General features: G+C 41.2%; 1 protein-coding gene across 1 annotated transcript in view; it reads right to left on the bottom strand.

Annotated features, from left to right (window-relative positions):
* Positions 1-27,394, bottom strand: part of USH2A (usherin) — a 572,584-nt gene that overhangs the window by 112,748 nt on the left and 432,442 nt on the right. Inside the window, exons 48-54 of the mRNA XM_073338913.2 lie at positions 25,429-25,597; positions 19,623-19,844; positions 13,670-13,893; positions 11,286-11,496; positions 10,698-10,895; positions 9,142-9,296; positions 6,950-7,148 (exon numbers count right to left, since the gene is read on the bottom strand). Coding sequence (XP_073195014.2) covers positions 6,950-7,148; positions 9,142-9,296; positions 10,698-10,895; positions 11,286-11,496; positions 13,670-13,893; positions 19,623-19,844; positions 25,429-25,597 — 1,378 coding nt within the window. The remainder of the gene's footprint in view (positions 1-6,949; positions 7,149-9,141; positions 9,297-10,697; positions 10,896-11,285; positions 11,497-13,669; positions 13,894-19,622; positions 19,845-25,428; positions 25,598-27,394) is intronic.

Below are 27,394 nucleotides of genomic sequence, written 5' to 3'. Positions count from 1 at the left end.
AACCACTCTATCACAAAATACGCTGGAGTCTTATTTCATTTATGAAACTGCCTGTCAGTGACTCTTACTTAAATCTGATCACTCACAGAAACTCTTGATGAAGTCCATGACTTTGGATAAGATTTTTAGTCAAATATAAAAAAAAATAGAGTTAAGAAGAATCATCGTCACACCTGCTGCTGCTGCTGCGGCTGCTGAAGAGGGCACTCTAAGCTTTCTTTTACAGCAATGCCACTAATTATTTTAGTCAATCCTTCCCCCCTACCGCAGAGCATTTGCAGGCCCATTTGTAAAGCAGTAGTAACACAAAGTGAAACAATGCCATAACTGTCATCCAAATTGTTCTGTACAGGGTAGTGGAAGTGTTCAGTAATAAATGATATAAAAAGGTCCTTTATTGACAAGCTGCCATGTGCTGTTTGCATTAGAGAATATGAGAAGATGATGGCTGCTGCCCCTAGGTCCCAGTGGCATTCAATTCAGTGAGATAGCAGAAAATGCTTCAGTTTACTTAAAGCATTGATAACACCTCTAAATAATTAACTGAGGACTTCCTGTCTTCAATTACTTAATGCTTTTTTTAACATCTTGAGAGGATTATAAGCAATTTATGGATTTCACATGATGAACGCATTCACCACTATTCCCACAAAGCATTTATGGGATCATGTTTCCAAAGCTTTGATGTAATGAAAAATAAGCAGCAAGACAAAGATGCAGTGGCAAGGTGCTAGCCTACTCATCTGCTATTTGTAAGGCCCTAGATTCAAAGTCTCAGGGAAGACTAATGCTACAGCTTCATTAATGTTCAACTGTTGCTTTAAGAACACCAGAGGTTTTGAAAAAAGATGAGAAAAATCAAACCATACATCCACGGGGGTTGAGACAACACTTAGTTCAAACATTTGAGATTACATGTGAAATAAGATTGATTGTTTTAGTTTATTGCATGAATTTAGAAAGTAACAATTATCCACATTGCAAAACCACGGTCATGAGTTCAACACTGTGACCAAAGGAAGTCTCCCTCTAATCTAGCAGAAGACTTGATTCTTACTGACAGAAGTAATGATCACCCATTTCCCTGCTGGCTTAGTATGGCAACGTGGACAGTGGCTTATTGAGAGAGCCACACTAAAGAAAAATAGATCACTGTTTATGAGGAGACAACTTTATCTATTCTCCCTAGCAATTGTGCCATGAAAACTGTATTGTTTGCATGAGGAACAAAATTTCAACCTCTCTGGAGGCAGAGCTATTTCTTAGGTGGGAGGAGAGGGCACATGTGAGGTATTTTCCCCTTGAGTTTCAGCCAGAGATGCTGTGGAAATTATCAGCAACTCCTTCTGTAGGGCAGGTTGCCAGCCTCTCTCAAAGAAGCAGTTTTTAGGCAATTGTTCAAGAAGCCATCTCTGTACACTTAGAATCTTCTAATTATCCCCAAGCTCTAATCTCCCTTTATTAGGGAATATAAAAAGAAAATGGAGGTAAAGCAACTCTGGCACTACCTGGGATACTCAGATTTCCTAATACCCAGTCACTTCAATTTTAGATCTGGGTCTGGTATGGAGACTGCTCTGGTCTCACTGGTTGCTTGTGTCTTCTTGACAATGGACAAAAACCAAGATGGTTCCACCAAATGCCTTTGCTGCTGCTGACCTAAGTTCCCTGTAAGCTGCACGGCCACACAGCAGCCTATTTAGTGTCACGCAGGTGCTTAGGGAACCCGCCCCCAACCTGCCACGGGAGGGGCGCCCCTCCCACAGCCCCAACTCACCCTGCGGCTCAGACCTGCTACAGCTGGAGAGGCCCGGACCCAGCTGTGGCCGGATAGGGCCCAGGCACGGCCAGAGCGGCACGGACCCAGCCGTGGCCAGATTGGGCCCAGACTTGGCCCCAGGTGTGGCCCAGGCAGCCCTCCCCAAGCCCGGACCTGCTGGGGCTGGGGAAGTGGTGCCTATTCTGCTGCAGCCCCAGCGCTCCCACAGTGGGGACAAGTGCCTCTCCCCACAAGCCCAAATGTTGCTGCAGGGAGAGAGCGCTGTGGGGAGTCCTCTCTCCCTGCCGTAGCCCCGGAGCACACTCCTGCACCACAAGCCCCTCATCCCCGGCCCCACCCCAGAGTCCTCACCTCCTGTACCCAATCCTCATCCCCAACCCCACCCCAGAGCCCACACTCCCAGCCGGAGCCCTCACATCCCTGCACCCCAACACTCTGTCCCAGCCCTGAGCCCCCTCCCACAAGAATTCCTCGGCCCCACCCCCACCACATAAATTTTGTTATGTGCACCAACATGAAGATGATGTGTCACATGTCACCTCATATTGGTGCACATAACAAAATTCATTCCGCACATGGGTGGGAAAAATTAGAGGGAAGACAGCTGCTGACAACAGCGTTCTGTTTCTGTCCCCTTCTTCTTCGATATGTACAGAGGCCTTCAGGAATTTTAGGGAGGTAGTATAGGCTGCTGTGCCTGCAATACACAGATGACATTCAGTTCTTTATTTCACAAGATCCAGATGGTGCAGTTCCCCTGTTTACCCAGTGCCTAACCAGTATTGGGGCTTTGATGCGGGACAGCCGACGGAGACCTAGTCCGAGGCTGAGATAATGCTGATAGACTAGGGAAAAAAAACAATCGGAAGTGGTGGCAAAGTTTGTCCATCTTTTGTTACTCCGGTTAGAAACTGGAGATACTATCTCCTAGCTGCCTCTGGAAAATAAATCGTTTTACTTCAGTGTGAATATGAGAAACAAGTTCTCAGCATTGTTGAAAATCATGCAGTTTAGTTAGATCCCTAAATAAATATGGATTTCTATGCCTCAACTTGGATACCTGGGCCTACAACTTTACCCCGATTGTGAGCTCAACTGGTAAAAAGTGAGTGACAGTTCATAAGATGTCACAGTAACCTAGAACAACAAACATTGATGGAAAAAGGTGAAAAAGTGAGACAAAGATTGAATTAGTAAAAAAAAAAATATATATAGGCCTACTGATATAATTCAAGGACAGTGTTAAGATTATCCTTGGTAAATAAGAAAAAAGTGTAGAACTGAAAATCAGTGAACCAAAACTGAAGTGTTGGAAATTAGGCCAAAATAACAAGGGGATTGGCTATTCCACCCATCACAGTCCTAACAAAACAACTTTGATGGGGAGAAAGCTGGCTATTGAAATTATGGCTGACCGAAAGATGAGAGAGAAGGGGAAGGAGCAAGTTGCACCATCTGCTACCCCCACTGTACTCTGGTATCCCAGGCTTTCTTCCTCCTGATCTTGAGAGATGTCCTGACTAGGTCAGGACAGAGAGAAGAAGCGAGATGACAATACCACCTCTACTGGCTCAAGCTGAATGCCAAATACCACCTGCAGTGTGAGACTGTGTGTGTGCAAATACCTCTGTGTCTGAGAAGAACTGCCCCCTGCTCCCCTTCTGTATTCTTTTTCTTCCCCACCTTATTTCTTCTCTTTCCTCTCTCTCTCTCCTTTTGCCTTCTGTTTAATAAAGTCTGGCTTAGCCAGCCAAGGCTGTATATTTTACAATCCTACTGTAAACCTGGGACCACGGAGGCAGATAAAAGCAAGGCCCTAAACAGCCTGATGCTGGTACAAGTTTGCCAGGCCTTGGAGTGGCTCATAATACCGTGTGCCATGCCTGTGTTTCTCCAGCAATCAGATTGCAAGTGAAAGTCAATGCCAAACACAGAAGTTACATTTTCTATCTTTGCTGTTCTTTTCCCTCCCCTCTTATGTGTTTGTGTCTTGTTTTGTCTTCTAGGAAATGGAATCAGACTTTAAGAAGAACAGCAGCAGCTCCAGCCCATTTTGACTAACTTCTTCTCTTTTCCCCAAAAAGGATATCTAAAACAGGGGTTTTTTTTCTTTGTAAAGACTCTCTACAGACAAAGGGGAAAGGAACAAGAGATGTTGTTAAAATGAAAGCCTTATTTAATACTTTACATTTCAAATGCCTTAACTCAGTGGTCCCCAACCTTTCTGTTGCTATAGCATATTCACGTTTCCAGAAGAGTGTGGCGGGCGCCGGACGACCAGCCGCCGAAATGCCGCGTCATTGAGAAGCGTTGCTGCCGAGAAGCGGCGTCATCAAGACGCATTGCTGCCGAAATGCCGCCAAGAAGCGGCAGCATTTCAGCGGCGACGCTTCTTGGGGTTGCCGCTTCTGGGTGGCATTTCAGCGGCTGGTTGTCCGGTGGCCGCGCTCCTCAGCAGCGGGTTGTCCGGTAGAAGCGCTCCCTTGTCAGTAGGCGAGCGCACATAAATGCCCCGGTGGGTGCCATGGCGCCCGCGGGCACGGCCTTGGGGACCACTGCCCTGTTTTTCCTTCTTTTCTGTATCTTTAATAAACGGTTAAAACAGTGTGTTTGCCATGGTGCTAAGCAGGCTGTTGTTTCTGTATACCAAACCCTGGACCTTGTTTAAAACCATTTAATGTTGGACAGATTCAGGGTCATGTTAACACTTTTGATTCTTTGGGCCCTTATATTTCACCTAAATTAATACAGGAGCACTGAAGTTCCTTTGTGCAAGTAGTGTTATGCAGCCATACTCCTACACGTCCATACAAAACACAGTCACATATAATATAATATGCTACTAGGGGTTAGCTTGAAGCAAAATTCCAAATCCCAAATCTTTGCGGGAACTCTAAAATCCAGATCTGGAATTTCATGACAAGTCCCCTCACTAATTCCTACAGAGATAGAGAAACACAACAGACGAGCTCCTTGGCCCTCACTAAGAACCTGCTCCAGCAACACAAAACTGCAGTTCAAGCTGCCACAGGTAACCAAGTATTTCCGCAGCATAGGGGAATCCATGGATGGTGACAGATGACATAGCTGCACTATTCTGCAGATCCTCTGGGTGGTATAACATGGGACAGCTCTTAGGGTGACAGTCACCTTTTCTTTTCCCCTCCCATCCCGAGCTGGCCACATATGAGTTTGGCACAGCTCAGGATTGAGCCCACCACGTTTCACTGATAAAGCGATAATTTTTTTCCAAGTGAACTTTACGTTACAAATTTGCAGCAGCAATTTGTGTGGGGATATTATTTTTATGGTGATTTAAAATCTATTCTATTTTTGAAAAATGTACAGCAAGTTGATGTACTAAGTAAGATATGTCATCAGGATGCATTGAATACTGACCGAGTTTTAATACATACGTGGTGGTTTTGATATTTGTGCATGATATTGTTAAAGGGGAATCTTGGGTGATCTTTCTCAGCAGGAATGGCAGTGACTGTAACATGAGGACCTTTAGGTTTGCAGCCAAAGTGAGGAGAGAAAAATTTTTTTTAAATATTTTCTCTAGAAAAAATAAAAATGCAGGATGAGCATCTGATACCAGGGGTCAAAGGCTGAAAGCAAACGCCCCTGAAAAGTACCATTTTCCTCTTATGCTTCCTGCAAATATTTCTAAGTTGAGTTTTGTTTCATTTTATGACTGAAATGTTACTAAGAGAGTAGTATATGGAGACAATACATCTTTGACATCAATGGCAAATATTCTATTAAGCCCTCTTCTACAGTAGATGTGCACAAGTGGGAAATTCTTAAGAGTAACATAAGAGATTCTGAATAATATTACTGAGCATCAACAAGTTTCAGAGGAGCAGCCGTGTTAGTCTGTATCTGCAAAAAGAACAGGAGGACTTGTGGCACCTTAGAGACTAACCAATTTATTTGAGCATAAGCTTTTGTGGGCTATAGCCCACTTCATCGGATGCATAGAATGGAACATATAATAAGAAAATATATAAACGGACAGTTTCTGCGCAAAAGAATAAATGGACACAAATCTGACCTCAGGAATCATAACATTCAAAAACTAGTAGGAGAACACTTCAACCTCTCTGGCCACTCAGTAACACATTTTAAAGGTGGCAATTTTGCAACCGAAAAGTTTCAAAAACAGACTCCAATAACAAACTGCTGAGCCTGAATTAAATGCAAACTAGATACCATTAACTTAGGTTTGAATAGAGACTGGGAGTGGCTGGGTCATTTACACATATTGAATCTATTTCCCCATGTTAAGTATCCTCACACCTTCTTGTCAATTGTCTAAATGGGCCATCTTGTTGATCACTGCAAAAGTTTTTTTTCTCCAGTTTTTCCCTCCTGCTGATAATAGCACATCTTAATTAATTAGCCTCTTACTCCACCTTTTCATGTTCTCTGTATGTGTGTGTATATATATATATTCTTACTAGATGTCCCATTCTATGCTTCCGATGAAGTGGGCTGTAGCCAACGAAAGCTTATGGTCAAATACATTTGTTAGTCTCTAAGGTGCCGCAAGTACTCCTGTTCTTTTTGAGCATCAACAAGGTGGTCTGCTGAGGAAAAAGACAGAGGAAGATACTATCCTTGCTCCCATAAGTCTTACAATCTAAAATCTGTTATTGGCAAAACAGCTCAGATTCACAAAGCACAGTCTGACAGTCCACTCTCAAGCTGAGGACGAACTGTTTCTAATTTTTGTTATCCTAAACATCAGGGCCAGATCCTGTTATACTGGTGCAAAACTAGAATAACTCAAGTGACTTCAATGGAGTTATTCTAGATTGACCTGGGGAGCAGAATCTGATTGGGGGTATATCAAACCTATGGAATTTATCTGGCACTCTTCTACCCATCACAAAAGCATATGTTCTGAATCAAAATGTATGTGGTTTATTTTAACATTTGGAAATTAGATCCATTCACATTTTAACAACAGAGAACAAACACTGCCTAGAAAAAATAAGACTGACCAAAATAGCTTACGGTTTCTAATACCAGCCTAAAGCATTTCTGAACTACGTGCAAAATAGGGAACCTAAAAGTTACTGACAAGAGATAGTATCACTATGGAAGGAATGTCTTATATCTAAGAACAGGACATTAGTCTTTCAAAGAGCTGCCCATCCTTACCTGATACAGTATGCTGCATTCTGGCTGTAGTGTCTGTGTATATAAGCCCTTTCCCACTTTGACTGATCTGATACTCTCTGATGATGCCATTTGGTTTCCTGGGTGCTGTCCAGCTCAAATGCAATGCTGTTGAGCTCAGAGCTGTGACTGCTGGTGGCTGAACGCTCTCTGGGACTCCTTGGACAGTGACTGCAACTACCTGAAGACATATGAATTAAACAGCAATTTACTGTAATAGTACACTAGATACCACGATCAATGAGAATGTCACTTTTGTTTTAAAATGTTGTTGCTTGATCTGGCATATCATTACCAAGGGCCTGAAGAACTAGTTAAATCCCCCCCCCCCACACTCCTTTTTACACAATGAAATCTGACCTTGAATGCATTACATAAGCCCATGTCTACAATTTATCACAGCAGGTTCACAACATCTCAGCTGTAGTGTATAGAACTGAGTGAAACAGCAAAATCTGGATGGCAGACTGTCTTGCTAGAGAACTCTTGATAACTCTCTTCCATATGGTTTGCCAGTGTCTTTGCATTTTAACAGCCTGATTTCATATATTTTAAGCACCAATAAACATAGAGCTAGACTTCTTTGAATTCAGTATAATCGGATCTTTATCAGTTCATAGCTTTTTGAATCTTTTCTAATGAACTCAAGAAGAAATCTGAAGCTTGGGATAATTTAGAATTCACTAAGATCTTTCTCAAAATTGAATATATATAGGCCAGTTCTCATCTCCCTTACATCAGTTTTACACTGGTGTAACTCCACTGACTTCGATGGTACTATATCTGATTTACTCTGATTTGAGAGGAGAATCAGATCCTATGCTCTTAGAGAATCATGTCTTTTTATTAGTGCCACTATACGTGAGTTTTATTATGCTGTAAGCATATACATGCCTTCTGTAATACACTGACTTAATGTAAGTGAGGGTGTCACCCTCTAGTGGCTAGCATCAATGCCTATAAGAGCTGGCTACTTAGTCACGGCTAACAGGACCTGAAGAGCTCTGTGTAAACTTGAAAGCTTCTCTCTCTCATCAACAGAAGATAGTCCAATAAAAGATAGTACCTCACCCACCTTTTCTATTTGGGACTATTTTCTTGTACTTTTGGATTGAGATTTGCAAAGCTACCTAGGGGTTTTGGATTCCGAATTTGCCTATGTTTGTTTAAAAAACTCAATCTTTATTTTGAAGGTCCCAGGCTCAATTCTCACTGATGACTTTACTGGTTACACATGTATGGTTGTGATTTTTTATACTTACAAAACATAACAACAATCACAATTCCACATCTCTGCCCCAGAGACCCTATATTGTAACTTAGACAAAACTCAAAAAAAAGAGGCATGGACATCATTGGCAAGGAAGATTTCATTGAACAGATGTGCTTTTGAAGTTATTTGCAGGGGGAGAAAAAGGCACTTTGTAAAATAGAAGCTGGAAGTTGTTACACAGCAATGGGGCAACGTGAGAGATATTGTTACATGGTAATGGGGCAGCCTGAGCGATGGTGTGAAACTGAGTGGTAAAAGGAGCAGTAACAAATTGAAAGACAGAGAGAGAGTTAAAAATAAGAGGTGATGGAGGCAGGATGTGCATGCGTTGAAGGTGAGAATGAAGAGCCTGAATCTAATGCAGAAGCAGGAAGCCAGTGAAGGGATCTGATGAGAAGTGATGCAGTTGGAGCAATATGAGAGGAAGAGGATGTTGGCTGTAATGCACAGGCTAGAGATGGGAGAGAGGAGCTATGGGGAGTCCAGAGAAAAGGAGGTTATAGCAATCCTGGTGAGAAACAACAAAGATATGAATGGATTTAGTCTTACTGTTTGGAAATAAAGCATGTCTTCAACACTTTCTTCTAGGTTTGAAGCTCCTTGTTTATCTTAAATCTGTATATCTCACTTTCCATATCATACAATTTCAGATTTACAAAGACTGAGGTACAGTTTCGTGCCTGGGTCTATTTGTGCCAAAAATCAACAATTTGTAATTTAATACGATCATGTTAAGGTGCTGAATTCAAACAAGTCACTTGGTTACTGATGTTTCCCTCCCATTCAACCCACAATCTTAATTAAATTCTTTGAAAAAAAATGCCTTTCCAGTGGCATTTGTATGATACCTCCTCAGCTATTAAAATTCTACTACCACTCCTATGAAGACCGAATCACCCACCTTGCTACTGTCTGTGCAGCCAGCAACAGTACAGGCTCTCAGCTGATATGAATATTCTTGGTATGGCTGGATACCACCTGTGTCTGTGAAGCTCAGTTCTCTTCCTCTAAAACGCTCAATCCCATTTCGGAGAACAATATAGTGAATGATAAGACCTTATCATAAAGAGAAAGTTTTCTGTTTTTGTTAGCTGAACAACACTGGATCATAGCATTTTACACCGAAAATATGACAGTGAACCTGGTAGGACACCACCCTTATCAGTCAATCTTCTAACTTAAGAGACTGTTCCAAATAACTTCAAGACTATTGATTATTATTCTGCTGTGTCTTTTTAAAAACCCACCCCTTCTGAGGCAAGAGATTGTTTAAATCTCTTGAGTGGTCACTTTAATTACTAGATCTGGTCAAAATGTTCTGAATGCTTGAAATATCAACATAAAGTTTCCATCAAAAATTAATTCTGAAAACAATCTTTCATAAAATATGTTTGATTTTATGTAAAACTGTCACAATTTTTCAACCAGCTCTGTTAATTAATTATAATTATAGCTGTTCCCCAAAAAGTGCTGTGTGCTTTACAGATAGATAGGGCCCTAACAAATTCACAGTCCATTTTGATCAATTTTGTGGCCAGAGGGTTTTAAAATTGGTCAATTTCATGTTTTCAGATGTTTACATCTGAAATTTCACCATGTTGTAAGGGGGTCCCTTTTCCGCAAGTGGGGACTCACAGCTAGGAGCCCCCCAGCTGGGGTGCTTCCAACAGCAGGGGGAGATCACAAGCCTCCTCCAGCTGCATGAACTTTCAGGACTGCTGCCTATCACCAGAGCTTCCTGCAGCAGGGGGAGGCACTCAGAGATGGGTCTGATCTCCCCTCCTCCGAGAGCTGCCATGCAAGGGAAGGACAGGCCCTGTCCCTGCAGGGACTCACAGCTAGGAGCCCCATGGCTAGGGTGCTTTCAGCAGCAGGGGGAAATTGGACCCACATCAACAAGCCTCCTCCAGCTGCAGGAACCTTCAGGCCTGCCCCCCAGCACCGGAGCTTCCTATAGCAGGGGGGAGCACTCGGAGGTGGGTCTGATCTCCTCCTGAGAGCGGCCGTGCAGGGGAAGGACCAATCCTGTCCCTCCCCAGCCTGGTGGGGACTTGCAGTTAGAAGCCACGCCCCCCCCAGCTGGGGCACTCCCAGCAGCACATTTCATGGGGAAGGGCTTATTTCATGGTCCGTGACACGTTTTTCGTGGCTGTGAAATTGGTAGGGCCCTACATATATATAATAAACCAGGTCTCTTCCTGACGATCTTATCATCTAACTTTATTTGTGATGAATGAGGATAACAGACAGACAAACCAGGGTGAAGGTCTGAGGAAGAACAAGTGCGAAAATAATATCGCCACGTTTACTCAGTATAGGCATGAGTATGTAAATTTTGATGACAGTTAACTTGATAATACACTTAAGACAGGTTTCAGTGTATAGAACAGTTGGTCTAATACATTTAACTAATGTCTGTTGAATAGGAGAACATACAGTTTGTGCTTTTAAGAATACCATTTGGTTGAAGAGGTTCTTTCCAGTTCAGAAATATTATGTCTTCCCGATTTTCTGCTTTGGTCCATTTCGGTGCTCTTACACCCTGAGGCACATCTTGCTTAGTGCTAGCCCTGCCAATTTTGCTGAAACCTCTTCCATAGCTGTTCCACGCAGCTACCCTGTACTCATATGTAACATAGGGCTCTAGATTCAGGTCTAAACAAAGAAAATTAGACACTAGTCATCTCAATTTTGTATTAAAATACACAAGAAGAAATGTTACATGTCTATATCTATATGCTTAAAGACAGGCACATGCTTCAGAACTTTCCTCAGTCAGGAACTAAGTAAGGACCAGTTCTGCTCCCACTGAAGGCAATGGCAAAACTTCCATTGACTTTGTGAGAGCAGGATTGAGCCCTAAGAGTTCAGTTACCTTGTAACTAACTATCAGTTTCATAGGCCTAAATTACTACCCAAGTCCTAGCAGACAGATTACTTTATAAAGCAAGCTTCTTCACTATAACAACCAAACAGCTGATGGTGCCCAGTGCAGAACCCTTCATTTCAGAGTGATTTAAAAATCAAGGTCCCATTTCCTGTTACCTGGAAATGAATATCTATTTGGGCCTCCACTGTAGACAGTCTCTTCTGCAGTTGGACATACACTGTCATTTGCCACCTTTTCAGTAGCATTCTGAGAGCTTTTAACCCAAGCACAGATGTGGACACTTGGGTTAAAGTCACATCTTCCGCAATATGCTGTTGCTTTCATGGATACAGGGCACAAGGTGCTAGCTTTGCATTCTTCTTTTACCTAAGGAATGAACACCGTTTTAAATCAAGAGATATAAAGAAGCTTAGTCCTACCTTCCTTACTTCCTAAAAAGAGATTTGACAATGAAAATGTCACCATTTCAATGCCCTTTTGAACAAGTATCTAATGTCTAAATTGTTTCAGTTTTGTAGGATTAAAAAATTGACCTATATTCACTTTGCAATTTTTTAAATCAGAACCGTTACTGAAACCATTTTGTCAATGTCTCTGGTATTTTCAATAAAAGTTTTGATAAAAAGTCTATACATTTTTATTGCCAACATTTTGTGAAATATAAAAAAAATGTGAAATTTCTCTTTTCTAAAAAGGACCTTTTTTCACAAATAAAATTTTGGTTTAAAAACCTTCAATCAGCTTTCACAGTGTATGAAGAAAACACTGAAATTGTATCTTCAGCTAAATTGTGTATTTTAAAAACCAGTGGGTTTTAGATCAGCCCCTATGGTCTCAATCCTGCAAGATCCCGAGCACTCCTGTAAGAGGCTGGTTGGAGTTGAAAGACTGAGCATTATGAATCTGTAAGGATCAATGCCCTTGGTTTTGTTGCTTTTTAGGGATCCTGCCTGCACAGACTGCTTTGTAGAACTTGGTTATATGTTTTCTCTGGATATCTGTTTCATTATTTTGCTAGGGATTGAAGTAATACCTATGGATCATGAATGGTTAGGATCACTCTTTGTCCCTTTGCTTTCCTCCAGTTTTCTGGCACTCCCCCAGTTTGCATGATTTTTCGTTATTAGTTATTAAAAATTCAGTTAAGTCAATAGCTAATTTTCTTATTTCTGTCACCCCTACCCCAGAAGCAGATCCCCAAGGGTGAGGACTCTAAGCGGCATGACATCTAGTCCAGCTGATTTTTATATTTTTACACTTTCTAAGTAGTTCTCCATCCGTTATTTTTAGAAGTTATTCCGACTATTTTTCTACAAATTTTCTTGTTAAAAACAGCTGTAAATGGATTTCAGTATCACTGCCATTTTTGAGTGATCATTTAATTTCATTCCCCCCACCTTCATTTAACATTCTATTAGATGGAAACCTTTTCATATTTCTATTCATGTCACTGGGGAGGGAGTGTGAGCTAGTGGTTACAGCTAGGGACTGCGAGTCAGGATGCCTAGGTTCTATTCTGAGCGTACACACTGACTTATAGTGTGACCTTGCACAAGTCATATGTGGTCAAATTTTCAAACATGGCCAGTGATTCTTGGTGCCTTAGTTTTTGGGATACCCTTACTGAAACACCAAGGGCCTGATTTTTAGCAATGTTGAGCACATGCATTATGAGTGCTCAGCACCCCTGAAAGTTAGGCTCAAAGTGTTTGATGTCCATACCCCAAATCGCTGACCACTCTTGAAAAATGTCATAACTAATTTATCTGAGCTTTATTCAGTTTATGCTTCTGTGAAATAGAATTACAAGTATCTGCCTAACAAAGGGTGTTGCATGGCTTAATTAATTAATTTTGATTAAATGCTTTGAGAATCCTGAGATGAAAAGTGTAAAATAAATATCATCATCATTACATCATCGTACTGCAACATATCCTGATTCCACTGACGTCAATGCCAAAGTTCCTACTGAGTTCAATAGGGGAACTTTTAGTCCATGAAAAACCTATCAGCATTGTGCTGTGTTTAAAGTTAGCTGATATGGTACAGAATCATATTCAACATCTGCACGGTATTCGCTATAGCAAAATAATATTGCTACTCAAAAATTATTACTCAGAACCAATGAACAAGAACCCTGTCTAAATTGGGATGTATAGAGAAATTTCCAAAATAAATCTTTAGTCACTTCAGCTTCTATTCCCAATCAAGTAGTGCCAATAAGGATCAACAATGGTCACACAACTCAAACTTGCTATTCATGCCAACCCTGTTGGCATGCCAACTTTTAGCCCCCTATACTAATCTGAAGTGCTGGGCAACACTTCACAAGAAGCAGCTAATCATTATTAATTCCTTTAAAATTCATTGCAATAACATCAATCATGGTGAACTCATTCGGTATTAATATGGATGTAATGTGAAAATGAATAATGCACACAGGAGTTTTTATATTCCTATTTTAGAAAAATAGTTATGAACAATGTATTTCTCTGTCCATTGTCAAATCAGAGCCACTGAGAGGTTTTCTATCAATTACCTTCATCATCATTCCAGCTGAAATCTTGTCAGAGCAAACATATTTCAAAGGATTATATCCAACTCCATTACAGCATTCCTCGTTCTTCGGAATAAGTTCAGTCTCACAGCATTTTCCTGGCACTGGGTCATTCTTTTTAGCATGTGCTTTAGACTCACCACTGGAAGCTGAACAACATATGATATCTGACATATTCCCATATTCCTGCCCACAACAGTACATCCCTGCAACAATAAAACATTATATATTAATATGAAACATGGCAGGGAGGGGAGAGAGAAAGGGAAATAACTGAGAATAGTATACAGTTGAGCATAAAAATGTCACACTGAGGCAGCTGCTGGAATTGTGCAGAGAGAAAAAAAACCTGAGATTCAGGTCTGAATGTGAGGTGACTGAACTGGGAGTCCTTATTCCCAGATGTACCTAAAAACAATTAACAAATGGAGAGGACAGGGGTCCTCTAGAATCTCCTCACTTCTTGCGAGCTGTTGTGTGAACTCTACTATGAAATACTGTATACATGGATGGTACCTTACGTGTTAAGTTACAGACAGACGATCAATGATCAGCTAATCCAGAATGAGGAAATTTAGTAACCCCCTGATGGCATTCTTTTGCTTTTAGGCACAGGTGTACTAAATATGGGCTCATTCATCTTCAAGTGCCCTTTGATCAGGACAGCCAGTTAACTAATGGTTAGATATTAACAAAAATAGCCTTCTAAAGAAAGTTGAGATGCATATTTTGTGCCCCATTTTATCGGCTTGTACTATGTATATAACACTAAATGAAAATACTTTCAAGATACCAACAGCTATGATTCAATTCTCTCTTTTAAAAGTTTAATTTCTACATTGGAATTAATAATCAAATTTTATTTCATTTTCTTTCCCTATTTTTTAAAATTTCTTTTTAAATGAAATATTTTTGAGTGATGAAAACATAAAAAGCACCCAAAATCAGGGCAAATGTTCATATATTTTCCATGCACAATTACTCATTTGGAAATTATGTTTTGACATTGTCCCTTCTCCCCAAAAGGGAATGTGTAAATTTTATGTCAGGAAAAGTTGTTATGAAAATCCTTTAAAATTAGAGATGTAAACTAGGAAATGTCATTACTGACTCAACCATGATGGCATGAATTGTGCCATAATGAAAAACAGGACCACATTGTAAAATGAAAGTTATAGTCAAAATAATTCATATTTGACTTGGTCTTTACATTCTCCTAATCAGACATTTAAATGCAGCCTTGACTTCCTTTACTGCCATTTATCGCAGAAATTCTTTTATAACAAGCCATAGACAATGCACACTGCTCTTTAAGGGACTGATCCTGAAAGCACCCATGTGAGTAATCCCATTCAAATCACTAGGTGTACTTAAGGAGTAAAGTTATTTATGTACATTACCTGTTGGCAGTATTGGGACCTTACATAGCAATCAAAATGTGAAAACCAGCCTTCTAAGAGTTGAACACTTTTCTTTTTCCTCTAAATAAATAAATGCAGACATTGACCCAATTCAATACTAATAACCAGCCATCTGATAGCTCTGAGGGACTCTTGACAGGCAAACTAAAATTTTGATAATGAACTGTTTTCATACTGAAAAAACAACAACTCTGCATTCTTTTGCTGAGAACCTCATCTTTGTTTAACTGAATTAATTTTTTTCAGCCAAGATTTCACTCACATAACAAGAAGTGACTCCCTTTCTAGTTTCTTTGGTAAACCATTACTTCTTTAATTATTATCAACCTTGTTCCAGTGTGATAAATTGCTAATTACTTAATACCCTAATCAGCGTTCATTCTTTGCACAGATAAACTGTGACAGCGCCATTAATTTAAATAGTAATTTCACTTAATGGCCAGAACGGCACACCAGATTTTTATGCAGCATTTTCTGAAGACTGCATCCATCACTGCAATATTCTGACATAAAGATGTCTGACGTGCACTAACTCACTTAGGGAGAGCAGATGTTGCAGAGCAGAGTTTGGTAGTAATTCCCATAGTGCATCACTTCAGCATGAATGAGCTGCAAATGCAGAGATAGACAATCTTCTGAAACTGCATTGCATAGCCTTTGACCCCTGCCTAATTTATCACATGTGGCACTTGCCTCTTGAACCTTGACACCGTGAATGTACAATTTTAAATATGCCCCAAGAAAAACAAAATAGGTCCATATAATATTGATGGATTGATTTACTTTCCAACACCTCTTCATATAATTGCTTAAAGATGGAGAATTTCCTTTACACTATTTGCTTATTTTACCAAAATACTGATTACTAAATATTTATCTGCAAATCAGCAGGAATGTGTGTGTCATGTTTTATATATGTATGTTTTAGAGGCAGAAAATGCAGTACAGCATTGAGAAAATATATGGGCTGGAAAAGCATTTCTTGCTCATAGTGATTTCTGTCAACAATTATTTCATGTTCATCCCCACAACTGAAAGAATTTACAAACATGGCTGGGTAATGAATGACTAATTTAGTGTAGCTGCAAAACCAATGGTTTCAAGAGGAAGAATGAGAATTAAAAGGCTTAATCTTCAAAGCCAGAACAGAGGATCAACAAAATACAGAGCCAGTGTACACTGCAAGCTATTCCAGAAACCCTTGGCTTGAAGGTGGATATTGCAGCTACCGGAGATTGAGAATCACAGCTGTGCAGAATAGCATATTTTGAGATCCTGGCCTGGGATCATAGGGATAATTTATTAGAGAAAATAGGAGAAATTATGAGGTGGGTTTCTGGTCACTCTATGCTTAAGAACCAGCACAAGAAAACTTTGGATGCTTGTTTGCAGTTGTGAGGCTAGGGGAGGATATATTGTATGCAGTGGCATCATTGCCAGTCTTTGCCAGTAGATGTCTCTATGGTCAACCCTGCTAGTAAAGAGCCAAAATGAGAAAGGGAAAAATGAAATAAGAAATTGAGGGGGAAAATAAGTTCACAGCAATCTGAGATAGAAAGGGCCACTTGTCATGGCAGGATAAAGTCTCCAAAAAAGGTTGTACAGAAGCAAACAGTAAACTGACAGCATGCAATACCTTCGCCAAATGTACATTACAAACGTGGGTCCAGATTCTGCAAACATACCTTGATTTCAATAGAATTATTAATGTGTGTAAAGTTAAGTGTAAATATATGCACAAGTGTTTGCAACATTTGTTGACATTTATTTGCTCCCATCATACTTTTCAGAAAAACTCTCCAATTAAAAAAAAAACTCACTTGAAGGTACCTTTTTAAACATAGCATTCATTGGCTAGGTACAAAGCACAGAATCAAAAGCATTTCAGCTCTAGAGTAAGGCCAAGTAGAGAATGGAACCATTATACAAGAAGCAATTCCATTTGCTTAAAGTAAGTGTGTTATCTTTTTCTGTGTGAGAATATTTTTTCGTTACAATCATATGCATGATGGGATGGGAGATAAGTAGATTTTAACGCTGGCTGGTACATTTTCTTGATGGTTTTGCAAGGCTGAATTGCCACAAGAAATTAAGCACCAAGTGTACTGAGTATGATATATGAAAACATAGCCTATTTTATGTTTAGTTCAACAAAATAAGAATTTTTAAAAACTGAGTAATCATTGAACAAATTTGTCTTTCAAACATATGTGTGTGTCCAGTCTTACACTGGCTCACAGCAAATCTATGAGTGATGAAAAAGCTACCGATTTTATTCTTTAATAATGTCATCTTGACCCATTTTTAAGAAAAACAGCATAAATGATAGAGCAATATAGGCAAACACTTATATAAAAATAAAAAATGTTTAAAGGCTTTTTAAAATATATATTAAGAAAAAAAACTGTTAAGAATACACATACAGTGAAATGAAGAACATGCCTTTTATCCCAAGATACCTGTATTACACTTCTAGACAACTCATCTGCCCAGAGAGAGCAGTAAAAACATAAATGCTACCCCAGCAGTTCTGTTCCAACAGCATCTGTTAATTCACTCCATTTATAAAATACATATTGACAAAGACAACTGAACTGGGACCAGGGAGATTTGATTTGGTGTGAGAAAGTCAATTCAATGTGATTTTGTTAAAGGGCTCCTGCAGGCAAATAAAAGAGTTTAAGTAATAAAGTACATAAAGAGATGTTTTACGAGTCAGCCCCATCTCGTGGCAGCTGCACAATGAGCTGCCATGCAAGAAGGTTTGGTACGGGAGTGATATTGTGTGATTTCTATGTTGATGTTGTGGAGCTGACAAGTAAGGATTGGGGTGACGAGGAGCAAAGAGGATGCTAGCTGTGTAATTCGCCACTGGAATGGAACAAAGGCATGGGAACCACTGGACAAAGCTGTGATGCTGTCTGGTTTAGCCCTTTTCCAACAATTATCACAGTGGTATGGGAAATCCGATAGGTTGGGGGGAAGAATAGATCTAATGTTACCATAGGGGTTGAAGTGAGAAAGAACTCAGGTGAAGAAAGGTTGACCTGTTTTTGGTGGGGAAGGGCACGGGATGCCCTGTCCAAGGGGTTCATGGAGACTTATACTTAATGATACATGACATTATGAGCTTGATTTTCAAATCTGGGTATCAAAATTAGGGTGCTCATTCCACAGCTAAATGCTCTCACTGACATGTAGGTGGCCAAATACCCATTTTAGTCACTTCGGTGCCAATCTGGGCACACAAAAGTGGAACTGGGTGCTATGATTTACGATTTCCATGTTTAAAAATTGGGCTTCCCTTCTAGATGACAATTAGTAAAGAATATTTTTCTTCAAACTGAAAACACCTAAGATTAACTTTTACACCTAAGATCAGGCTTTTACTTTTTCTCTGAATACTGTGTTAAGAAGGATGTTTGTACTGGAATACCTACTTATGGTTGTTAATAACAACTAGCTCTTCAATCTGTAGATCTCAGTCTGCTTTACAAAAGAGGTAAGGATCACTGCTCATTTACAGATGTGGAAACACAATAGCGAAGTGATTTTCTTAAAAACAATGAAGAGTCCTTGTGGCTCCTTAGACACTAACAAATTTATTTGGGCATATGCTTTCGTGGGCTAGAACCCACTTCATCAGATGCATGGAGTGAAAAAAAGTAGGCAGGTACAAATATACAGCAGGTGGAAAGATGGGAGTTGCCTTACCAAGTGGGGGGTCAGTGCTAACGAGGCCAATTCAGTTAGGGTGGATGTGGCCCATTCCCAGCAGTTGACAAGAAGGGGGTGAATATCAACAGAGGGAAAATTACTTTTTGTAGTGCTAATGAGGCCAATTCAATCATGGTGGATGTGGCTCATTCCCAACAGTTGACAGGAAGGTGTGAGTATTACCTTTTTTTCCCCATTAAGATCTTAATTTTAGGTCTCTGCAATTTTATATGCAACTGTTAAACTGCTGATGCATGGGCTGAATCCACTCTATCAAATGGAACTTGATGTGTGACAGGTGGACTGGGTACAGCGGGTGGGGACAGGTGATTTGATCTCATCACTAGATCTGATTACTTAAAAAAATCTCTGGGCTATTTTTCCCAGCCCCCATGTTGGTGCACAAATGAGGGAGAGGGTCCAAACAGACTCATCCCCTCTATTTCCTACTTGTTTACACCCAAAGGCCCAGGAACAATGGAAATCCTGGTGCTGAGAGGCACAAGGACTTCGCAAGGCTTGCACCACTCTCAGGACAAGCATCTGCAAGGGCAGTGGAGAGAGGAGTGGAGTGAGGCCAGACACAGAGAGGAGGGCAGATGGTGCACTCCTCTTGGTTTCCTTGGTTAACTTGGAGTTAAATCTTCATTTTAATGAAAGGGGCACATGTACCATACATCTATGTGCTTCATTGCAGAGTGGCCAATGTTTGACTAGGGCTGGGGAGGTGGAGAGCCATCAATGCCCAGCCTTAGTTTTTCTATACAGTACATTTTGGTGGTCATGTCAGAGCTTACCTGGGAGAGGTCTGTGTACAGTTCCCTTGTCTCCATCACCGCAGCAGATCAGGTCTTTACTTACTAATTGCCCACCACAGCACTGATGACTGAAGCCATCATGGAGTGATCCACCGCAGCAGATCTGATTCCCTGATGTGGAATAAGGAGTGCCTTGGCAGCAAGAGTCACCAACTCCAACCGAAACCCTGTTTTGTTCTTCATTAGGGCAGCACACTTCTCCTGTTAATTTAAGTACAAAATTGGTGATTTCGTGCATATGCAGCTATTGAAGTCTATGAGAGAATTCACATTGACTGCAGTGGATGCTGAATTGGGGTCATAGTCTATTATCTTTACATACAAATCATTGCACATGAAAACACAGACTCTTTTGCACAGAGTCATCTACTACACTTCAGAGTGCTGTAACATTATAAATGCTTATAACACCACCACAAACACACCGGCACCAAAGCAGAGGCTAAGTTAGAGCTCTTTGAAATGAAATGGCTCATACGACATTTATTGCAATATAAGCAAGACAAAGCCTGCATAGAAAAGCAACATACTTTTCAAAAAGCTTCTATATTTGTAAGCACTTTAAGCTAGATTAGTGTTGGTTTGATACTTGTAGCATAGGCAGCCACAGAGTAATGAAGATTTCACTTTTGAAGGTTGCCAATTACTGCCATTTATGATGGTGGGTTTTGATGGGGTTAATTGTGCACCAGAAATGGAGAGGAGATTGCTAATCCATTCAACACAGGACACAAAGTAGCTATCAAATGGTAACAATTTTCATTCACTACCATTTTGGGCTTGATTTGAAATTGTCACCAAAGAGTGGGGTTCTATAGTATCTACCTATACTGGAATATTTTGTGTGGCCCGAATGCTGGTATCTCGAGATTTGAAAAGAAGCAGGGGAAACGGAATAAGGGTGATGGCGGTGTTCTGCTTTTCAGGACAGACACCAATACTGACAAAATATTTGGAACTCTTGTTACTTTTTAAGCAATTTTCTCTTGTCCTTTTAGCTTCATTTTCCTCTGTGGCAGACACAGCTCGAATCCTCTTCTCCTGACAGGATGAGTGTTCCAATAATGACTTTAAACACCATGCAGCTATTTATTGCGAGACACAAAATATGCACTGATGACATTCAAGGCAGAGCATTATTTCTCTTCACTCAGCATTCGTTGGTCAAAAACATGGCATGTGAGGGGTACTAGCATTATTTGTTTCACTCTGCTTAGAGATTGCATCCTCTCATTTTAGCTCCGGGATACATTTTGGCACTTCAGCCTGCTCCAGAGTCACAGAACCGAGACTTCCTAATTTGTAATCTTCATGCAGTTAGCACAGTATGCTGCTGTACATCTAGTGCCATCAAGCTGGCCAAACAACATCTGGGAAATATGTATGCTTAGAGAGTACCCTGTATAAATATCTTTATCAAATAACGTCAATAATAAACAAAAAGACAAGAACAAATCTTTCCAGTATAATAGATATAATCTGTTTAGATACTTAGCCATATTTTCCTTCATTCCTCAGAATCTAATTTAGTGACTGCACAGCAATAGGCCTTAAAACAGTGAATGTAGGTTACATCAGTTGGAAATAAAACTGTTTTTTGTAAAGGACTATTAGACATTAGACACAAAGGATCAGTAACCTTCTCATTAACCTCTCAAAATGGGATCCATTCCAAGCTAGGTTTGAAAATGTTTTCTCTCTGAAAACTACCATGCAGTCTTACCAGTTAATTGTTATCCTTATCAAAGAATGACCCACATTAACATTTAGCTTGGGGTTATTAGCATATTTATAAAAAAAGAAAGAAAAGTGACCAACATTGTTCATGTTGCTGCCCTTTTAGAATAAGAAAAAAGAGGAAGAATGCACTAAATATATTTAGAAAAAAAATATTTGCAAATCATGTACAAATATTCACGGATTCACGCTTAAGGGCTATGACTGAACAAGAAATATTTTCAGATACAAGATGGTTTGTGTCACTACGCTTTTCTTTCCTGATGTAAACAACATTAAGCTAGTTAACACAGACCACTGGATGGGGATAGAGGTCACAGAATATAATCTTCCCATTTCAGTACATTGAGATTAATGAGCCAGCAAAATACTTTTCTCTGGTTTTTCTGAGAGCGCATTTTTCTGATGACATCATAGTAGATGTTCTACTATTGTGATATATGAATTCCTTTTCAAGGGATTGGAGCTCGAGATGTGCTGAACATTTTGGCAGAAATTCAAGCACTTCTGAGCATAGACAGTGCATGACATCTCATGGGTAATGCAAACATTTTAGCTCCTGACCTGTCAACTGCCTGCAAAGAGATTTGCGTACTAAACACCCAACAAAAAAATCTTTTTGAGGGCGACCAGGCCTACAGTATTTGAATAAAAATCAGTAACCTATATGGGAAAAATACTTAAAAGTCATATTTCAGAAAAAAATACACGTGGGGTTTGCAAGCTCAAATTTTATCTTATAAACACATCAGAAAAGGTGAGAAAAGCAGGCTATCATAGTTCATTACAATATTGCATGGGGCTACCAGCTTTGATTGTTTATATGCCAGATAATTGGGACGTTGGTGGGGAGATTACTTGCATTTTAGCGATTAGGTGATTAGCTGCAAAGAACCCTTTCCTAATGTGATAACATGGTATTCCTGAGCTGCATTTCTAAGTTTTCAGTCCTGCATTACTGCGCAGTCCCTAGGGTGAAAGTGAGTAGGAACATTGGTACCCTGCTGAGACACCACCTCTCTACCCATCACTCTACCTAACAGTGAGATCATCTGAGTGCTTGAAGTGGATGGTCTGTAAAGTCAACAAGTCTAGAGTTTAGGGAGTTCTCATCTGAGGTTCCAGATGGTATTTATGGTATTTATTTTTCTATAGGTTTCAGCTACACTATAATTTTAAACTGATGTGGTAACCAATTAGCAATATGGTTGACTCTAATGATGGTTTGTATCAGCACATAACATTCCGGAGTGCGTGGCCTCATATATTTCTGGTGCCACTTTGTACCATGTTCTCTGGCTCAAACCTATGCTCATTGAAGTCACTGGCAAAGCTTGTATTGCCTTTAATGATGCAGGATCAGAGCCTCTCTCCACAAAAGAGGCACTATGGGGCAGCTTCCCAGATTTTCCTAGATTGCACACATGCAAACACAATGAGGCAATAGGGCTGTGTTGTCGAAGAAGCTGGTGTGTGCACAGAACTCTCGTGTGTTTGTTGTAAATGGGTCAAAGCATGTCACAAAAGAGTTTGAGCACGCTGGAGAGCCTCTTTACTCAAGCTTTTTCTGAGGAGTTGGGTTAAGTGGGGACTGTTCCTTTCCTTTTTGCAGGGGTGGAGTTTATGTAGTACTGATATTTTATCAGTTTGTCTGTCAAGTTTTCTTTTTCATTATTTTCAAATTTGTAGTAGGTGCCTAAAGATAAGGATGATGCGTGCACAATATAAATCAAATCAACCAACCAATGAGCTGGAGACCTAAGATATAGCAGTCAGGAGCAACAAGAAATATTTAATGTTCTCTCTTTATCCCCTCACTATATAACCCAATAGTGTTTACTAGTAAGTAAGTGATATTTTAAATGTTAAATTTAAAATGTAATTTGAAATGGATAACTGGAACTCTTCAATGTGAAGTAGAATGTGAAATTTTTACCAAAAACATTTATTTCCTGAAAACTAAAAACAAAGGCACTTTTTAAAAGTAATGGTTACGTTACAGAAGTTACCTGTAACTTGTCATGTGTTTCACCTGAGAATCTTTTTTTTTTTAATACAGTAGTGTTCTGTTTATATGCACCATGAGTAGGAATTCCTTACGAAGAAAACCCTACACCATTTTGACAGTAATGGTGCTGTCCAGGAATCTGCAGAGACCATCATGTTACTGAACAGTCCCATGGATTAAAAAAGATGATGACGTACCCTGCATTTGGAGAGGGACTCAGCTGCAGCAGTATTAACACAAGGAGCATCTGAGAAATGTTGAGCTTGCCATCCAACATATATAGTTGCAATAGAAAGAGCAGACAGAAACAGGTAGTGGCAAATGGTGAGCTAGAACCGGTTGTTAAATTTAGAAGCCCTTTTAGAACCGGTTGTTCCGCGAGGGACAACCGGTTCTAAAAGGGCTTCTAAATTTAACCGGCCAAAAGTGGCACCCTAGGCGCCGACTCCACGGGTGCCCCAGCCCTGGAGCACCCAAGGGGAAAATTTGGTGTGTGCAGAGCACCTACCAGCAGCTCCCCGCCCCACCCCCGGCCCCAGCTCACCTCCACTCCGCCTCCGCCTCCTCCCCTGAATGCGCTGCCCTCCCCGCTTCTCCGTGCCCCCCACCCCGGCCCCAGCTCACCACCACTCCGCTTCCTCCCCTGAACGCACCACCCTGCTCTGCTTCTCCAGCCCCCCCTGCTTCCCGCTAATCAGCTGTTTGCGCAGGAAGCTGGAGTGGGCTGAGAAGCAAGCCGTGGCTTCCCACTCAGGCCCAGGGAGGCAGAGTGGAGCTGAGCTCGGGCAGGGGGTGGGCACGAGGAGGGCCACCCGCGCCGCAGCAGGTAACCCGGGGGGGGGGGGAAGGGGTGGCGCAGGGGAACCGCTCCCCGCCCCAGCTCACCTCCGCCACCCTTGGCCTGAGCAGGAAGCTGCGGCCTGCTTCTCAGCCCTCCCCGGCTTTCCGCTGAACAGCTGATTCGCGGGAAGCCGGTGGGGGGAAGGCACGGAGAAGCAGAGCGGGGTGGTGCGTTCAGGGGAGGAGGCGGAGCGGAGGTGAGGTGAGCTGGGGCCGGGCACGGGGAGGGGAGCTGCCGGTGGGTGCTCTGCACCCATCAAATTTTCCCCGTGGGTGCTCCAGCCCCAGAGCACCCAGGGAGTTGGTGCCTAAGGCGCCACTTTTGATGTGATCAATGGGGGAGCGGCCACTCCCCCTGCTCCCCCCTAGCTACACTCCCCTGCCCCTAGGAGCCAGAGGGACCCACCAGAGGCTTCCTCGGAGCTGCCCCAGGTAAGCACCACCGGGACTCCCCACCTCGCCCCCCCCGAAGTGCCTCTGGCTCTTAGGGGTGGGGTGGGCACCCACTACGGTGGCCCACGAGACCTTCCTGCCCGGTTCTGGGGGCAGTCAGGGGACAGGGGAGGGGGGTGGATGGGGCAGGGGTTCTGGGGGGGGGCGTCAAGGAACATGGGGGGGTTGGACAGGGCAGGAGTCCCGGGTGGCGGGGGTGGGCAACGACCCCCTCGTGGGGTGAGGGGGAAACCCGTTATTAAGATTTTGGCAGCTCATCACTGGGTAATGGTGAAGCTATCCACACTTCTCTGTATGTATCACAGGTATGGAGGGAGTACAAGCCCTTGCTACAGGAGCAGGCAGGCAGACCAACACAGGATTAAGTCACACAAAAGACATAGCACCACGCAATTGCCTGACAGCGTCCCTATTAAGCAGAACTGCCCTCCCCATTAAGCAGCAGTTGGTGCTGTTAAGTATCATTCATGTTAAATTCGTCTGGGAACTGACTCAATTAGGAAGATTTATCAGTTAGGCATTTCCTGTGTAAGTGGAGTGCACTGTGTTTAGGCAGCAGTATCAAGACAGTTTCTCATTGCCCATTCTATGTCAGCACAGAACCCTTGCTCATCCATAAATGACACCAAAAACCTCTATAAATGCTGAACATATTAATATTTATTCACCTTCCTTGGTTTAAGAAGTACACCAACTCTACTGTGCAATTTTATTTCTTTCAAATGCTTGAAAGAAGTTGCCTCTTACCTGCTAATACCCTGGTGTAATAGCCACCACAGCACTGATACTTCGGTTGCACAGCGTGTATCTGACCACCGCAGCAAACCCCCAATGAATTAAGAATAAATGGAATGTACTTGTCCTCACAGCACTGGAAGCCAGGTTTATTGTTGTGCAGAATCCCATTACAACACACCTAAAAGTAGTTTAAAAAATAGAAAGCCAATATCTGTTAAACAAAACATAATGCACTCGCTGACAAAACAATGTATATGAAAAATGTGTACAATAAATCCTAGCTCTGATGTTAATAAGAATGAAGACAAACAAAATGCAACACGGCTAAAATCCTGTGCCCTCTAGCATTATTAGACTTCAATAAACTACTGTTCATCTGACAGAATGCTGCTATTTTGTGGCCTTCGACCATGCTGCACCTTAATAAAATACTCCATTAATATGAATTGTCTTCACATGATGCCTAGCATGTTTGAGTCTCTCAGTATGGAGTAGATTTCCATAGATAGATACAATCTGCTCTCACCTTCCCATATTCAATTTTTATTTTGATGAGACATCTGATCTAAAAACCTTACAACTAAGAAAAACAGGACTTCCCAATATGAGCTCTTGAGTTTCCTTTTCACATTAAAATAAGTAGTTTTCTTCTTATAGCATATGATCACTTATTTATTACCACAAGTCTTCAGAAAACATGATCTCAAGAGAATATAATTTATATACTTTTTTCAAAATAAAATTTACATGGAAATGAATTTTGAAAAGGCCTTTTAACTGTGGTCTTCTCTCCAGATACCGTAGAGGAAATTATACGCTTGAACAATCAAATAATTATTTGTATGCTTACTCCTGTGCAGATAGACCGACATCCTGTATACATAACAAATCATATAGCACAGTTGGGAGAATCATAGTGAAATGTAACCTCAGAACCTGTTCAGTGCAGCTATATTAGTTAGAACGGCTGCCTCTTGTGGCTAGAAGGAAAATGCAGTTAGCAGTACAGCACAAGTGTTTAATAGCTATCATTCCTTTCTTTTCTAATTCAGCTCATCACAACAACAGAGAAAGAAAGAAAAGAAAAGAATGTTTCTATCTGTTCAAAAGGAGCTTTTGTTTGTCTAGTTCCTTTAAATTCATTACTGATTGACAACATTAAATAATTAAGAGAAGTGGAATGACTTACTCCCTAGATTAACAGCTGAATTATTTGAGGAGTGATGGACCAAGTGGTATGAACTTATAAAAATAAAATCGTAGATATAACAGGTTTCAGAGTAACAGTTAAAAATCAAGGGGAAATAGGTTACCTTGCATAATGACTTAGCCACTCCCAGTCTCTATTCAAGCCTAAGTTAATTGAATTCCAATTCAGCAGTCTCTCGCTGGAGTCTGGATTTGAAGTTTTTTTGTTGTAATATCGCAACTTTCATGTCTGTAATCATGTGACCAGAGAGATTAAAGTGTTCTCCGACTGGTTTATGAATGTTATAATTCTTGACATCTGATCTGTGTCCATTTATTCTTTTACGTAGAGACTGTCCAGTTTGACCAATGTACATGGCAGAGGGGCATTGCTGGCACATGATGGCATATATCACATTGGTGGATGTGCAGGTGAACGAGCCTCTGATAGTGTGGCTGATGTTATTAGGCCCTGTGATGGTGTCCCCTGAATAGATATGTGGGCACAGTTGGCAACGGGCTTTGTTGCAAGGATAGGTTCCTGGGTTAGTGGTTCTGTTGTGTGGTATGTGGTTGCTGGTGAGTATTTGCTTCAGGTTGGGGGCTGCCTGTAGGCAAGGACTGGCCTGTCTCCCAAGATTTGTGAGAGTGTTGAGTCATCCTTCAGGATAGGTTGTAGATCCTTAATAATGCGTTGGAGGGGTTTTAGTGGGGGGCTGAAGGTGACGGCTAGTGGCGTTCTGTTATTTTCTTTGTTAGGCCTGTCCTGTAGTAGGTGACTTCTGGG

The sequence above is a fragment of the Lepidochelys kempii genome, chromosome 3 (genome assembly GCF_965140285.1).
Source record: "Lepidochelys kempii isolate rLepKem1 chromosome 3, rLepKem1.hap1, whole genome shotgun sequence".
In the NCBI taxonomy this organism is placed as follows: Eukaryota; Metazoa; Chordata; order Testudines; family Cheloniidae; genus Lepidochelys; species Lepidochelys kempii.
The sequence above is the reverse complement of the archived record's forward strand: the minus strand, read 5'-3'. Positions and strand labels throughout refer to the sequence as shown.